Raw genomic sequence first — 17,644 nt, forward strand, 5'->3', positions numbered from 1 at the left:
ATCAAACAATACACATTAATGCCACTGACCATCTCTCTTGGAGACCACTGACCATGGGAGAACAGGGGTGAAGGCTAGGAGAAATCAGGAATCGGCGAGGAAATGACAGACAGACACACTCAATAAGATTGAATATGCTGCTGCAATTTTACTGAATTCATGTTTTCATTATATAGTATTCAAACAAAGAATAAAGCAGAAGGTCATGTGTCATCAGTTGGCACAGTATGAAAACTTCTCTTAGTCACATTATCAGGGGCAGGTGTTAGACACAAAACATCCTTGGAAAAAGAAATCTTGTCCTTGGGAACTTAAGCTTCAGACAAGGGGGGCACTCTATGGTGCTTTTCGGACCTTGAGTCTCTAAGATTAGCACTCAATGCTTTAATTAACTTTGAGTTATGTCTCACGGTTAAAACTTCAAGGCCCTGAGAGAATGAAGAGGCCTGATATGTCACGATTTTACTTCATAATTTACTCATCTTCTCCTATCATGAGCTCTTTCTGTTTTAGGGTATCCATAAGTTCCCCCAGAGAGCAAGTCAGAGTCCAATATGTCCTCAGTAGTTTTGTTATCATTGGTAATGTCTTAAAACATCTTGATCTGCTGGCAAGATAAAAGAACTACACAGAATACAGAAACAAAGAACAGAAAGCTCAATACAGCGCCAGGGCTAGTGAAGGCGAGTTTGCTGATCCAAAATCATGACTGTGGCTGATTGCTAGGGAACCACCTGGGGCTCAGCTCCTGGGAGCGCAGACCCCAACCCTTCAGCGTCATTCCACCTTAGCGGCATTTATCTGCTACACAGGCGTGACAGCCGTGGGCGTAGCACATTAACTCAGAATTTCATTCATTCAACACATTGTCTCAGGCTTCCCTGGCTTACCATATTGACCCTACAACATTTTCTCAACTAGAACATCAGATAAATTCAAGAAATTTTCTCTCTCTCTCTCTCTCTCTCTCTCTCTCTCTCTCTCTCTCTCTCTCTCTCTCTCTCTCTCCCTCCCTCCCTCCCTCCCCTCCCTCTCTCTCTCTCTCTCTCTCTCTCTCTCTCTCTCTCTCTCTCTCTCTGTGTGTGTGTGTGTATGTGTGTGTGTGTCTGTGTGTGTGTGTGTGTGTGTGTGTGTGTGAAATAGGTTGATTCCTATTAAGAACCTCAGGAGAAAGCTAGAGGTGTACTAGAGAAATGTCACCCTAGAAAGGATTCAGTTGTGCACTACACATGCTGGGACCAAGTTATATAAATGAGCCACTCCTACACATTTTCATTCAGTGGAACTTATTGCTGGTGTGAGAGGTCCTTCTGTCTATGTGTTGCTTTTTTTGGTTAGTGAATAAAGAAACTGCCTTGGCCTGTTGATAGGGCAGAACTTAGGTAGGCAGGGGAAAACTGGACTGAATGCTGACAGAAAGAAGGCGGAGACAAGATGCTATGGAGCCGCTGCTGGAGATAGATGTAGGCCATGACCTCGTGGTGATGCATAGATTAATAGAGATGGGTTAAACTAAGATATAAGAGTTAGTAAATAAGAAGTTAGAGATAATGGGCCAAACACTGTTTTAATTAATATAGTTTCTGTGTGATTATTTCGGGTCTAAGAATGAGCAGCCTCCATGCAACTTAGAGCCATTTTGTATGATTCCCATTTTCATAGTCAAAGAAGCTCAGATTCAGAAGAAAGAATCACCAAGAATACAGCTGCACCCCTGTGCTCAGTTTACTGCTAAAAGTTGTTGGAATTTGGTCTTACCCGAGACCATTCCTTTGATTCTGTTCATGGAACAGTTTTCAGGATTTCCAGAGAGACTGAAAGCAAGACCTGAAGGTTCATACTGGAAGTACTACCCCCTAAACACTACCGCTAAACTCCTCTGGTAAGCAGTGAACCAAAAAGGGGTCAATATGTATGAATGGGCCTTTGAGTCCCCTCCACTCCTGGGATCCAACCTCAAAAGACCTTCCCTGATTTCTTCATACATTCAGGGAGAGAAAGAGGGCTATTTTGTTTGTAGTGTGAAGTAGGACATGAGAGTAGACTGTGGATGATCTGGTCTGTATAGAGGGATCCCAGAAATGAGGGATCATGTGACATTTTTAATTAAGAAGAAAGCTGGGGGAATGGGTTCCAGAAGCCAGATACCAGATGGACAACCACAGATAATCATGGATTGTAGCTTTTTGAGGGATGCTTATGGGAATGAGCCTGTATTCAAGTTTCTGCATCTGAGGACTTGGGGGATTCAGCACCATTTTGTGAGGTTCCTTTGCGTTTAAAAAATACCTCAGTGCTGATTTGTGTCAAAGTGCCCTCCTCAGTCTTCCACATCTGCAGACTTTGGAGGTTTAGCTCCATTTTGTGAAATTCCTTGCCTTTAAAGGACGCCTCAGTGCAACTTGTGGAAAAACCTCCACAAACTTCCATATCCAGGTATCGGTTGGGGCAATGAGAGCCATTTTGTGAGGTTCCCTGAGTTTAAAGGGCACATTAGTGCTAGTTGTGGGAAAAAGTCCCTCCGTACCTATCCTGACACATCCGGGGACTTTCGGAGCTCAGCGCCCCCTATATCCGGGGACTTAGCGGGGCTCGGAGCCATCTTCCTTGGGGACCAGAAGGGTATCAGACACAACACGCTCCAGGTACCTGGGCATTGGAGGGCTCAGAGGCATTTTCTGAGGGGCCTGAAGGGCGTGAGGGACGGACGAGGCGCTCCCGGAATCAGGCAATGGGGGTTTGGAGCCATTTTCCTAAGGGCCTAGAGGGGTGAAGGGTGAGGACCAAAGCGTGCTCCTTGCATCCAGGGCTGGGGGCTTGGAGCCATTTTGTGAGGTTCCCGGGAGGGAGACCTTCAGGCTGGACTTCCTACATCCGGGGCTGGGGGCTTGGAGCCATTTTGTGAGGCTCCAGGGAGGGAGACCTTCAGGCTGGGCTTCCTACATCCGGGGCTGGGGGCTTGGAGCCATTTTGTGAGGTTCCCGGGAGGGAGACCTTCAGGCTGGTCTTCCTCCATCTGAGGCTGGGGGCTTGGAGCCATTTTGTGAGGTTCCCGGGAGGGAGACCTTCAGGCTGGACTTCCTACATCCGGGGCTGGGGGTTTAGAGCCATTTTGTGAGGCTCCAGGGAGGGAGACCTTCAGGCTGGTCTTCCTACATCCGGGGCTGGGGGCTTGGAGCCATTTTGTGAGGTTCCCGGGAGGGAGACCTTCAGGCTGGGCTTCCTATATCCGGGGCTGGGGGCTTGGAGCCATTTTGTGAGGTTCCCGGGAGGGAGACCTTCAGGCTGGGCTTCCTACATCCGGGGCTGGGGGCTTGGAGCCATTTTGTGAGGTTCCCGGGAGGGAGACCTTCAGGCTGGGCTTCCTACATCCGGGGACCTAGCGGGGCTCGGAGCCATCTTCCTTGGGGACCAGAAGGGTATCAGACACAACACGCTCCAGGTATCTGGGTATTGGGGGGCTCAGAGGCATTTTCTGAAGGGCGTGAGGGACGGACGAGGCGCTTCCGGAATCAGGCAGTGGGGGTTTGGAGCCATTTTCCTAAGGGCCTAGAGGGGTGAAGGGTGAGGACCAAAGCGTGCTCCTTGCATCCAGGGCTGGGGGCTTGGAGCCATTTTGTGAGGTTCCCGGGAGGGAGACCTTCAGGCTGGGCTTCCTACATCCGGGGCTGGGGAGTTGGAGCCATTTTGTGAGGCTCTGGAAGGGACCCAACCAGGCTGTTCTTCCTAGAACCGGGGGACATAGCGGAGCTCAGAGCCATCTTCCTTGGTATGCGGGGCATTGCGGGGCTCACAGGCACTTTCTGAGGGGCTTGAAGGGCGTGAGGGACGGACGAGGCGCTCCCGGAATCAGGCAGTGGGGGTTTGGAGCCATTTTCCTAAGGGCCTAGAGGGGTGAAGGGTGAGGACCAAAGCGTGCTCCTTGCATCCGGGACTGGGGGCTTGGAGCCATTTTGTGAGGTTCCCGGGAGGGAGACCTTCAGGCTGGGCTTCCTACATCCGGGGCTGGGGGCTTGGAGCCATTTTGTGAGGTTCCCGGGAGGGAGACCTTCAGGCTGGGCTTCCTACATCCGGGGCTGGGGATTTGGAGCCATTTTGTGAGGTTCCCAGGAGGGAGACCTTGAGGCTGGACTTCCTACATCCGGGGCTGGGGGCTTGGAGCCATTTTGTGAGGCTCTGGAAGGGACCCAACCAGGCTGTTCTTCCTAGAACCGGGGGACATAGCGGAGCTCGGAGCCATCTTCCTTGGTATGCGGGGCATTGCGGGGCTCACAGGCACTTTCTGAGGGGCTTGAAGGGCGTGAGGGATGGGCGAGGCACTTCCAGCATCAGCTTCACCTCTTTTGTCAAGTAGGCACCAAACGGTGGGCTCTTGTAGGAATCGACCCTTCGCCCAGCCCCATTTCCAGCTTATGGATACTGTACTGATGCCATTTTTAGAGGATGCATGAGGAAGGAGGACTTGGTCACTTTTTGACCCAAGTGTGAGTTGCTGGTGAATTTCATTCAGATGCCATGTTCCATATAGACACCCTCCAGGCAACCCGTTTGCATCCGTTTGACTGACCTGAAATAAACAAGAACCTTTATTTGTGGTACTGGTACCCTGCCACATGAGGGGGCTTCCAGGGACTTGGGGGACATAGAAAATTTTGTTCCTGGAGCTTGACGGTTCCCTTTCAGAGTTGAGAGTTCAGAATGGCCTATGGCATCGCCTTTCTGCATAGCTGTGTTGAAGGAGGCTGCTTGTTTGATTCCCGGCTACTCAGCCCTGAAATAATCACACAGAAACCATATTAATTAAATCACTGCATGGCCTATTAGCTCAAATTTCTTATTAGCTAGTTTGTACATTTTAATTTAACCCATTTCTATTAATCTGTGCATCACCACGAGGTCATGGCCTACCAGCAAAGTTTCAGCGTGTCTGTCTCCTGTGGTGGCTTCATGGCTTCTCTGTGACTACACCTCCTTTCTCCCAGCATTCCGTTTAGTTTTTCCTACCCAGCTCTGTTCCCCTATATATCTGCTATAGGCCCAAAGCAGTTCCTTTATTTACCAGTGATATTCACAGCATGCAGAGGGGAATCCTCCTACATTATAGATGGTCCCCAGATAATGCAGATTGACTGCTATGGTAATCCCTTCACTATGTGAGGGTCTCACTTGAAAAATTAGAAATGCAGGAGTTGATCTTTCCTCGAGGTCTGGAAAAGACAGGGCCCAATTGCTTTCAGTCAGGGTGTGACAGTAGATTGGTGAAGTGTTGCCCAAAATTGAGGACGACAAAGAATTTAGCTTTATACCTATTAGATCTCCCTGTCACACAAGGGGAAGCAACTTGCAGGAGTTAGCCCTTTGGGGTTTTTGCCTATAGAATTCTGGGCATGTGGGGATGGGGAGATAGATCAGTGGTTAATAGCACTTGGCCATTCTTGCAGGTTCGATTCCTAGCACCCACTTGGCTGTTCACAACTCCAGTGTCAAATGATCTGTTGCCCTTTTCTGACTTCTGTGGGCACCAGGCACACATGTGTAGCACAAAAATGCATATCCGGGCAAAACATTCATATACATAAAATAAAAAGAATTCTGGTAGTCAAAATCTGGTTCTCAGGTCACATGAACAGAGAGGACCAGCTTGACCTGGTTGGAGGTCAGGGAGAAAGCTATGGTTTGACTTCTGAAGCCCTGCTCTATATGGAGGCATCCCAAATACTCCATGTTTACCCTTTTTTTGTTCCAGTCAAATGAATGGAGCCCAGTAAAAAAGACTGACCTCTGAGTCAGACAAAATCCCAGCATAAAGTATGGGCTATAGTCCCACCTCTAGCTGAGGCGCTGCTGGTAATTGATAGCCACTGGGAAAGAGTTGGTTTTCTATAAGGGTGCAGTATCTACTAAGTTGATCATGCTTCAATGGCTACTCATGCACTCAAGAATGTATAACCATTATCAACTGGGCTCCATGGGCTGAAGAGTATGAGAGTACAAGGTTTGGTGGATATAGAAGGGATTTATCTACAAGGATTGGGGGGAGGGATTGAATGTAATTAAAATGTAATGTATCAAATTATCTAAGAGTTAATAAAATATTTTTAAATGATGATTGTGCTCCCCATACCCTTTCTAGGTACTCTTGGAATCAAGGTAAGACTTTGTACCTAGGCTAAGGAACTCCAAATCAGTGCTCCCCTGCTGACCATTTGCACCAAATGAAGGATGGGCACTGATAAGAATGTATCTCTGTCCTCCAAGAGGAGTCTGATTTGGATAATTTTCCTGAGGCAGTTGGAGTAGAGAGGGTCCAGGTTCCATGAAATTATATGGTGAGACCATGAGGATAAACTGAAGAGATGCCACACTAGATAATTCAACTGTGTATATGTAAGTAGCCCTGTACTACATGTGGCTAGACTAATCAGGGGAATGGCCTACTTTGACCTTAGATCTAAGGTCAGAGCCTTTTTCCTGAGTCCATGAATGAAAGAGGTGTTTGGATACATTAGCAGTCAAGGTAAAATCCAAGGGTTCAGTGAGGACAGTATAGCCCAGATAGACCATATATAAATCCAACCTTAAAATTTCTGTTGGCCCTGCTTTGTCAGCCTTGTGAACCTCCACCCACTGGTATACAGATATTCTTCATTTATCACTTCTGTATCCTCTGCAGGAAGGTGAGCCTGTCCAGTTAAAGGCATCATCAGAGCAACAGAGAGAGTTACATAAAGGTCACCAGAGAAGGTGTTCAGCATTTATCAGCAATCTAGGTGAGTTATCATGGTGAGAACTAAAGGTGTGAAGAGGCACAGTCCAATCCTCCCACAAAAAAGGACTTCATAATGCCTGACCATTCCTTTTAATGTTGCCTGGAGAGCCCTGGTGTGTGAGTGCTGCCTTTCCTTCATGTTTCATGATTTGGGGTGAGACTTTTCTTAGAGTTGACAACTTTGGTCTTAGGAGTGATGTCAGGTCAGCAGAGGGAAGAACTTGTGGTAAGAAGAAGGAGAAGTACCAAGATCAGACAAATCCTAGATATGGACTTCTTGTGGACTTATGTCCACGGTTGCATAGCCTGGTTATGTTCTGAGGCCAACACTCAGACACTAAGTGGCATGCTTGCTTCTACCTTGGGCAAGAAGGTGGGAGTCTTTGGAGAAATGAGGTCTTGTTTCATCTGGACATGAGGGAAGATGTCAGGAAAGACAAGTCAGATGAATAAACATCAGGTGGACTTAGGGAAGTCTCAGCAGAGATGAGCCCAGGTCATGTGAACATCCCCAGACAACCCACGCAGATGTGAAGAGATGTGACACCTGCTCAGATATTAAGGAGGTGAGAAACCTGGCCAGAGTGGGTGACCTTAGAAACGGGTTATGTGATCTTTTAAGGTCCAAGTAAGGACCCCCAATGGATGAGAGAAGGAAACCCCTGTCCACAGTACAAACATGGGTCCTAAAACACTCCTTACACAGCTGACCTCCACAGTCCCGGGTAGGGCTATTGGTCTAATCACCCTATCTTGTTTGTAGGTCATTGGTCTCAGAGAACTAAAAGATCTGGTAAAAGGGAGTTTGACTGGAGTCATCAAAGAGAGACTCTCAGGGGTGTCAGGACTCAAGGTGAGAACTAAAGGATTCCTGCCACCCAAACACATGAGACCCATCCCTACCTGCCCTCCTGTCAACTGTGAGAAAACCCAGGAACCATGGATGAATTCCCTCACCTCATGTCCTCTTCCTTCTGCCTCACAGAAATAGGGTCTGGGCTTAAAGAAAGTAGCCTCAGATCATCAAAGGAAGCATTTGGTCCTTGTTATTTATAAAGGTAAGTGTTGGGCAGGTTCCCCATCCCAGGATACATGGACTGCATTGAATTAGGCCACCTCTTACAATTTAACCTGAACAGGTGTAGCCAGATATGAAGAGCTCTTAATCCCTTTTATTCTGTTTCAGAGAGGTAAAAACCTAAGAGTTTGATCCAGGCCAGCAGAAGGGTGGTGTCCAGCCCTTGGCAGAGAGAGCGGAACAGGTGTAGCCAGATATTAAGAGCTCTTAATCCCTTTTATTCTGTTTCAGAGAGGTGAAAACCTAAGAGTTTGCTCCAGGCAAGCAGAAGGGTGGTGTCCAGCCCTTGGCAGGGTAGAGCTGAGGGCTCAGAGTGAGCATAGATGGCACTATTTACTATTTACATTAAGTAGGGTTATTCCCTATAGTCCATCTCACCCTTCCCATGAAGAATGGAAACTCAGTTTCAAACTAGCAGTTTGCAACTATAAAAAGTTGTCACCATCTCTCAAAGTAGTTTTAAGGGACAGGAGATGAAAGTATTTGTTTTAGACAGTGTCTTCAACTCCTATACAAGAGCAGGGTTATGCAGCCTTAGAACTTAGCGGGAGGTACATACTATAAGTATATAGCAAGGGTCCCAAATGCCCAAAATTTAGACATTTCACATTTCATGGTGCCAAATATTATGATAGTAGCCACAAGGGTTCATTCTCTGTGACCTGTCTGTACCCCAAATAGCTGGCTCTCTTCCTCTTTCAGGTTCTTGGGGTTCTAGGACTGCTAAGAGTTCTTGTGGCCCTATAGTACCACTCAAAAGAAATAAAACATGACTATTTGAGTGCTGCCTACAGTGCCCAATCACCATCTCCCTCTCCTCCTTCTCCTCCTTCTCCTGACCAGGCCTGTGAATCCCCATTTCTGTGACTGGAACACTATCCTGCTTGCTGTTACCAAGGAAAGTCATGATGGATGATTCCCATAACATCCATCACTGCAACCTCCCAGACAGTCCTCAGACACAAAGGGAGGTAGACAATGCCCAGGTCATCGTGACTATGCCACAGGGAGAGGAAGCCATCAGCGTCTCAAAGGATGTGTATAATAGTAGTGGAATACCGAGTCCTCCCCAGAGTCCTCAGAGAGCCTGCTCTCCTTCTATGGTCATGGGCGCCATTCCCGAGGGTTCATCTGATGAGGCTTCTGGCAACCAAGTAGATGAGCCAGAAAACCCTGAGTTGTTGCGCAGTGCACTAAATAGAAAGATGTTTGACCTGGTATACTTTCTGCTTTTCAAATATAAGATGAAAGAATTAACCACTAAGGCAGAAATTCTGGAAACTATTGTTAGAGAGTATGAGGAGTACTACCCTGTGATCTTTAGTAAGGCTTACAACTGCTTAAGGCTGGTCTTTGGCATTGATATGATAGAAGTGGACCCCTTTGACCAGTGCTATATCCTTGTCACTGCCTTGGGGATCACCTATGATGGGATGTTGAGTGATGTCCAGGGTATGCCTAAGACAGGCCTCCTAATAGTTGTACTGGGTATCATTTTCTTGAAGGGAAATTGTGTCAGTGAGAAGGTGATCTGGAGAATGCTGACTAAAATAGGGTTGTGTGATGAAGAGAATCCTTTCCTTTATGAAAACCCCAGAAAGCTTATCACTGAGGATTTTGTGCGGGAAGGGTACCTGGAGTACAGGCAGTTACCTGACAGTGATCCTCCCAGGTATGTGTTCCTGTGGGGCCCAAGGGCCTTTGCAGAAACCACCAAGATGAAAGTCTTGGAGTTTTTTGCCAGTATCACCAAGACTGATCCCAGATCCTACACCGAACCATATGCAGAGGCTTTGAGAGATGAGCTACACAGGGCCTAGGCTGGAATCATCCAGCAGATACTACTGATCTGACCAGCACGCATTCTAGTACACTGGCAGTTTCCAACCAATATCAGGTCAGAAAGAATCTATGATCCAAGTACTGTGCCCTCATTCTGGAGCTGGTGGGAGGAAAGTGTTAACAATTCTATTCTTGCTATTCTGTTTGGGTGTCTGTAGAATTCTTGGTATTCTAAAATGTTAATACCCAGTACAAGATTCATTAATTCTAAGTTTCCAGTTTACAAATGTCATGAGTAATGCATTTGTTGTTGTTGATATAGGTTTCAAGAATTTTATTGTTTTGAAAACAAATAAGAATGACTTCTGTCTTCATTTATAATATGTCACAAGATACCGTAACATTGAAATTGGAATTTCTTGGGAAATTGGGGAAAAAATCTTGGCATTAACTTAAACAACAAAAATAAAATTAATTTTTGATTGTCTTACAATATTTAGTCTCTCATTCTGTTTAACTAATTAAACTAAAAAAAAGGTAATTTGAATTTCTTACCCAGAACCCTTCACTGAGTACCTTTTGTTTATAAAGTCCTGTGTTGGTAGTGGGACATGGCAGAAGCCAGATCTCTCCTTATCCATGGAAAAGTGGGACATAGCAGAAGCTGGGCCACCACTCCTTGTATATATGGTGAGGGCAAGATATACAGCCCTGTCAAGAATACAGTGAGGGGTTCTTCCAGACCAAAACCATTAGTACAGGAAGACCTGCCAAGGGGTATCCTGGAGCAAGCAGCCCAATGCAGTTCAGTGCTGCAAACCAAGGCAGTTTAGGAGTCATACTCACATGGCAGCTCACAGGGTTTGTCACTACCATTCCAGGGGATCTGATCCCCATTTCTGACATCCATGGGGTCCAGGCATGCATGATGTGCACACCTAGGCAAAACACCCATTTACTTATAAGTAGATATTAGCTGTTAAATGATAATAAAGCTACAATCCATAGAACCAGAGAGGTTAGGTAAAGAGGAAGACTCTGGGTGGGGGAATGCATGGACTTCCCTGGGAAGGGGACATAGAATAAATTTTTCTGGTGGGCTGGTGACTGATGGAGACAGGAGTGGGAGGGACCAGGTCGGGGGAGGCAGAGGGGAAGAGAGTGCAGCGAGTGACAGCTGGAATTGGGGAACATTGGGATATAGGAGGAGGGCCCAGCCACCCGGCTAGCTTAGGCCCGAAATAACCACACAGAAACTGTATTAATTAAATCACTGCTTGGCCCATTAGCTCCAGTTTCTTATTGGCTAACTCCTACATATTAATTTAACCCATTTCTATTATCTGTGTATCGCCATGTGGCAGTGGCTTACTGGGTAAAATTCCAGCTTTTGTCTCTGGTGACTCCATGGCATCCTTCTGACTCTGCTTTCTTCCTCCCAGAATTCAGTTCCATCTTCCCCGCCTACCTAAGTTCTGTCCTATCAACAGGCCAAGGCAGTTTCTTTTATCATTAATGAAAGCAACGCATACACAGAATGACCTCCTATATCGTTTCCTCTTTTCTGTTTAAAGTAAAAGGAAGGCTTCTACTTTAACATAGAAAAACTACATATAACAAAACAGGTATCAAGCAAGAACCACAGTTATCTACTTTATCTTTTATCATAACTAAGGAAAACTATATAATTATAAATTCTTCAACTCCATCAAAGACCCCAGAAGGATATAACATTACCTAAGTAAACAGGAAGTGCATTGCAAGCAACTTCCAAAACTCTAGAAATGACAGAGACATCTCGCTGCCTGGACAGTCACCCAAAGTTCTTCTGCTCCTTCAGCCTACAGGCCCATAGTATCCAGCAGACTTTTCCATGAAGCAGGAAATTTCAAAGACAGGTCTGCCTTTATTTGCAGTTTGCCAGTCACTTTCTTCTGTATCCTGCAGAATGTCTTGCAGACTCTTTCATGAAGCAGGAACCCTGAAGGATCATCTCAATTTTAGGCAAGTTCAGCAGTCATTTCTCTGCAGGTCATGCATGTCCAGTGAAGCAGTCCAGGCAAGAGCAGTTTCTTGTCCAAATGGCTAACCAACTCCATAAGGAGACTCTTCAATGCCCATCATCCTTTTGAAGTAGCTTGGTGCTGCCAGGAGCAGATGTGTCTCACCGTCGTGAAAAGTCATAAGTTCTTAAACATTTTAAATGCCATATTCTGAAGGTCTCTGCAAGATTTGAAGAATACCTAACTAACTGAAATATATCTATATATCTAGAAAACCTAACTAACATGACTACAATCTTGACTATTATTTATATGACTATCTGTTAACCTATATTTCTTAATTATACATTACATTTTTTAATGAACTACACAAACACAATACCTTAATCAAGATCAGAAACACATATGCATATAACAAAATTGACCTTAAATTTGTATCAACAATTAAGATCCATACCAATGCAAATTATTCATATCTATATCATATCCCCCTTTAAATGTAAAAGAACATTTATAAATAATATTTGGGAATATGGAAGTGTTTTTTTCCATACTGTTTCCTGCTGACTGGGAGTGCTGTTAATCAGGTCTTTTGTGGTATATCCTGTGTTGTAGGTTCATCTCAGTCAGCAGTTGGGCAAAGTAATTTTTGAGGGTGTTCTCAGTAACCTTTCATTGGAACGTGGTCTATCAAATTATATTGGTTTGGAAGCAATCCACAGGTTCTCATCTGTGAAAACAAAAGAAAAACCTCTTTTTCAAAGCAACATATCCTTCAGATCCAAATTCTGAAGTCAAGATACCTTTATAATATACATGCTGGTTTAACTTAGCAGCCCATACAATGAAATGTCTCTCTGTACTTAGCTCCTTCACAGTCAAAAAATTCAAAAACACAATAATATACATTATCCAGACTCTCTGTGAATTTTCCATCTTTATGTGGTTTATTTTTCTTTACTCCCTTTAATCTATGACTATCTGTACTCTGTCTCCTTAAAGACTTGACCCTTTTTAAAGCATTAACTTTATTTTATGACTCTCTATACTTCTTTTATTCTCTCTTCCAAGCCTACGTACATTTATTCAACACTATGACCCATCCGAATTTGTCTTTATTGCATATCTGTAATTATTTTCTGACCAGAAGTGCTTCTTAAAAGCTAAGCACTTCTTAAGCTGTGCAATTATTATGGTATTTACAGTACTGCGTATTTGCTGGCCCAGTCTAAAACTTAAACTGCACTATTACTATGATATTTATGGTAGTGCTTGCTCATTCTGCACAAGTTGCTATCAAGCAAGCTGCAGCAGTCTGCTCACAAACCCCACTCAAATGCTCTGTCAACTGAAAGAGCCAGAGGTCATGCTGGCAGCATAGTCCAGAAAGCCAGCATTTTAAAACAGCCATGGCTTTTTTTCCTGCTATGACTGAATCAGGAAAATCTCTCCCAAAGGAGCTGTGACAAGACACCAGCAATCAGCAAGAAGCTGTGTTAAACTCTGTATTTTTTTGTCTAGATTTCCTTTTCTAGCCCTCTCAGGTTTTATGTGGATTTGGTAGCCACATGGGTGCCAATTTGTAGCAGCAGGTTGCTTGTTTGTCCTGGCTGCCCAGAACCAAAATAATCACACAGAAACCATATTCATTAAAATACTGCTTGGCCCATTAGTTCTAGCTTCTTATTGGCTAACTTTTACATTTAGTTTAACAAGTAATCTGTGCGTTACCACAAGGTTGTGGCCTACCAGCCAAGTCTCAGCATGTCTATCTCTGGCAACAGCAGCTCCATGGCATCTCCCTGACTCCTCCCTTCTTCCCCCCAGCATTCAGTTCCATCGTTCCCACCTACATAGTTCTGTCCTATCAATAGGCCAAGGCAGTTTCTTTATTCATTAATGATAATCACAGCACACAGAGAGGACTCCCACATCACGGGTGTACTCTGGAAACCTAGTACAGTGGAAACATCCTATAATCTATGTGGTGACTCTAGTGATAGGACTCCTAATAGTGGAGGATGTGGAGTTTGAACTTGCCATTTTGTGGACTGGCAAGGCTTCCTTCCGGTGGTAGGACTAATGTGGTATTCCCTTCTGTATGCTGTGAATACCATTGGTTAATAAAGAAACTGTTTTGGGCCTGTGCAGGAAATAGAGGTGGGGGAACTAAATTGAATGCTGGGAGAAGGAAGGAGGAATTAGAGAGAAGCCATGTAATCTCACTGGAGCTAAATGGAACTTTAGTCGGTAAGCCACAGCCAAGTGGCAATACACAGATTGCTAGAAATGGGTTAAATTAATATGTAAGAGCTAGTCAATAAAAAGCTAGAGCTAATGGGCCAAGCAGTGTTTTGAATAATATAGTTTCTGTGTGATTATTTTGGGGCTAATCAGCCAGGAACCAACAAGGGGCCTCCTTCAACAGTAGGACTAGGTTACATTTGGTTGAGTTTTTTGTTGGCCAGGGGCGGGGGTCCCAGGCTGATGCTGGCGTTATACTCTGAAAACTGACAGTAGGCCCCCCCATTGCTGAGGATATCCATACAACTCATTGAACATAGAGTGGTCAAGCTGGTACCTGCATGGAGTCTTCACTCCTATGTTCTAGTCTCCTTGGTGCAGGAAGGTACTGTGCAGATTATGGAAAGAGAAATCTAGACATCAACCCAGTCACAAAACCCTCTGTCCTGTCTGCAAAATATGCTACAGCAATGGTGGTGTAGAACTTGGAGTGGCCAGCCAATGTTTGGTTTAACTCGAGGCCCACACTCTGATAGGGAGAGTCCAAGCCCTACACTGCCTGGATGACCAGAAACCAGAAACCGGATAACACAGAGACCTAAGGAACCAAACATGACTGGCAAAAAAAAAATAGCAAAATGATTCTTAATGATATTCTGTTATACTCATAGATCAGTGTCTTGTCCAGTTGTCATTAAGGATGCTTCCTTCATCAACAGATGAGAGTGGGTTAGAAATCTACAGCCAGATATTATGTGGAGAGAGAATTTTTTTCATAGTCAACAATGTGTTTTACTATACATCTCAGATTTATACATTTCATATATGCTTTTAAAGCTTCAATTAAGAGTTCAATACAAAATAATATGTGTGTGTGTGTGTGTGTGTGTGTGTGTGTGTGTGTGTGTGTGCAGCAGTGGTTCTCAGGCACAGGATTTAGGAGGAGGACGGAGGGAGTCTTTCCTTGGCATGTACTGCATACTGTCAACCATGATAGCGGAACATGTCCTTCTGACTTTGCTGCCTTGATTTAATTTGAATTTTACTATGGCAAACAGTTTGAACATGTATGCTATTGCTCATTGGAACAGTGAGATTTGAAGTTTATAGCCTGTATTTTCATGAAGTCTTTAAGACCTAAATGATTACTTTCCTCCTAATAGAGCTCCAAGATCATCCTATGAAAATAATATGTCCACAAACTTGTCTGGAACACCTGCCTAAGAACCACTGCCTATGGTTATTCAGTGTCCTCAGGTCTTACAGGATGAGGTAATGGTATGATGGATTTCTTCTCGGTGTCTCTAGAAAGTGCTTTCCTCATATCATAGGCATCCTCATCAGGTTCCCCGTTGCTGGCTGAGTAATACTCTATGACTGTCCTGTAGACACTATAACCCAACTGCTTGTATATGTTGACTGCAACTTGATTGGACACTCTTACAAAGAGATCAACAAAAAATCCACCTTTTCTTTCTGAAATCTCCTCTAGTGACTCCATAAGTTTAGCAGCCAAGCCAAGACAGCGGAATTCAGGGGCGACAGACAGAGCTGTGACATGTCCATGCCACTCTTCCCTAGCTACTGAACCTTCTGCTTTGCCCATAATATAGCCCATTAGTTCTCCGCCAGGAGCCTCTGCGACGATGAAATACTCTGGCCAGTGGGCAAGGTACTGTAAGTAAAAAGGAATCCCATAAGTTTCTGCAAGAGGATCCAAGTTAATGTTGTTGAAGCGGAACAGGTCGTCGCAGGTGAAGGCCCGGAGCGTGGTCATCGCGCCACAGCCAGGCTCCCAACTCGTGGAGAGAGAATTTAAATTGGAGTTCTCTATCAGGTCCCTACCCTCAGAGATCAGAGAACCCATGAAAGAGGGGAAACAAGTTTCTAGGAGTAAGAGGGAATGGAGGACACCTGGAGAATGTGACCCACTAATTCAATTAAGCAGCGGTCATATGAGCTCACAGAGATTGAAGTGGCCAGCATGGAGCCTGATTTGGTCTACACCAGGTCTTCTAAATATATTTTCTGGTTGTTAGCATGGTGTTTTCTGAGACTGCTAACAGTAGAAGTCGTGTCTCTGACTCTTTTCCCTGATCTTGGAACTTTTTTCTCCTATTGGGTTTTATTGTCCAGCCTTTATATGAGGGTTTTTGCCTTGTCTTATATCTTGTTTTGTCGTGTTTGTCTGATGTTTCTTGGAGGCCTGATCCTTTCTGAAGACTTAACAGAGGGGAGTGAATCTGTGGATGAGGGATTAGTGGAGGGAGGAGAAACTGTGGTTGTGATGTATTATGTGAAAGAAGAATCTATTTTCAATTAAAAATGTTTCTACTGTATGTACTGGCTTTTTGGGACCCTAGTCTATTTGGATGCACACCTTCTGAAGTCTGGATGGAGTGGGGAGGGCCTTGGACTTCCCTCCTTAAGTACCCTGCCCTCTCTTAAGGAGGGAGGGGAAGGGAGGAGGGTGAGTAGGGGAATGGGAGAGGAATGGGAGGAGGGGAGGAAGTGTAAATTTTTTAATGGAAAAATAAAAAACTAAATTTATTATGTATTTAATGTTTTTCAAAATATACTATTAAAAGTAATGAATTATTATTATTTATTGCACGGGGTTAAAAATAATTTGGGGATTCTCTGTGGCTGTGTCGTCGATAGCTGAGTATCTAGATGTGGACTTTTCTGTCTAAGTTTTAACAATTACCTTCATTACTGTCCCTTTCCCTGGTCATGTCTCTTGTGCCTGCCCATTCATCTCTGCTGATTTTCCTCTTGTCTGACCTTACTTGTGCCTGTGGAAACTAGAAAAGATTTCCTGCCTTCCATGCAACACTGAGCATTGCTGTTCCTTGCAGAAGTTTCCTGCCCCTCCCAACAGAGCACCATAATGCCCTGAGTATGTCATAGTCAGAGATGCTTATACTAGGCTGAGTTTTAAAAACTCAGGAGACCAAACAGTCTATCTTCCCAGTGAGTCAGGAATACACACTGACTTGGTAGATAATTTGCTGGTTCCGGATCTATATCCTGATAGTGGGGAAATGTTTATGTTGGCTAAAAGAGGACTTTGTCTCCCTGGACATATTTGTAATTTATCAGAAGACTTTGAAGGAGAGATTGCAACTGATACAATGATGATTTGAGAACCCATTCTGTGATGGATAGTTTTATGTCAATTTGATACGAGCTACAGTCATCTGAGAGGAGGGAACCTCAATGAAGAAAATGCCTCTAAGCAAGACTGTAGGGCATTTTCTTAATTAATGTTTGATGGGGAGGGCCCAGCCCATTGTGGGTGGTTCCATCCCTGAGCTAGGATTTTCTTAATTAGTAATTCATGGTGGAGGGCCCAGCCTACCGTGTGTGATTCTATCCCTGAGCTGGAGGTCCTAGCTTCTATAAGAAAGCAGGCTTAACAAGTCACGAGAGGCAAGCCAATAAGTAGCATGCCTCCAAGGCCTCTGCATCACCTCCTGCTTCCAGGTTCCTGCCCTGTGTGAGTTTCCTGCCCTGACCTTCCTTCAGTGATGAACAGCATTGTGGAAGTGTAAACCAAATAGATTCTTTCTTCCCAATTTGCTTTTTGTCATGATATTTCATCTCAGCAATAGATGACAATGAGAGCTACTTCCTCCAAAGTAGGGGTGAAACAAGCATCAGTTTCTTTTCTTTTTCACTCATGCCTCTAGTGAACTATTATTCTGGCTTCAAAGCCTTCAGAAGCTCAGGTTGTCCTGTTGTGTACCTTAGGAATTGTGGTTTCAT

General features: G+C 44.6%; 2 protein-coding genes across 2 annotated transcripts; one reads left to right on the plus strand and one right to left on the minus strand.

Moving 5' to 3' along the window:
- Positions 1-8,755: 8,755 nt before the first annotated feature.
- On the plus strand, positions 8,756-9,667 carry LOC119805420 (melanoma-associated antigen 10-like). Its single transcript, XM_038317377.1, has one exon. The coding sequence runs from the start codon at positions 8,756-8,758 to the stop codon at positions 9,665-9,667; it is 912 nt and encodes a 303-aa protein (XP_038173305.1).
- A 5,305-nt stretch (positions 9,668-14,972) lies between these two features.
- Positions 14,973-15,670, minus strand: LOC119805315 (N-alpha-acetyltransferase 20-like). The gene has a single exon (XM_038317257.1). The coding sequence runs from the start codon at positions 15,651-15,653 to the stop codon at positions 15,117-15,119; it is 537 nt and encodes a 178-aa protein (XP_038173185.1). The 5' UTR covers positions 15,654-15,670; the 3' UTR covers positions 14,973-15,116.
- Between the last annotated feature and the right edge of the window lie 1,974 nt (positions 15,671-17,644).

This window comes from Arvicola amphibius, chromosome X (genome assembly GCF_903992535.2).
Source record: "Arvicola amphibius chromosome X, mArvAmp1.2, whole genome shotgun sequence".
Lineage (NCBI taxonomy): Eukaryota > Metazoa > Chordata > Mammalia > Rodentia > Cricetidae > Arvicola > Arvicola amphibius.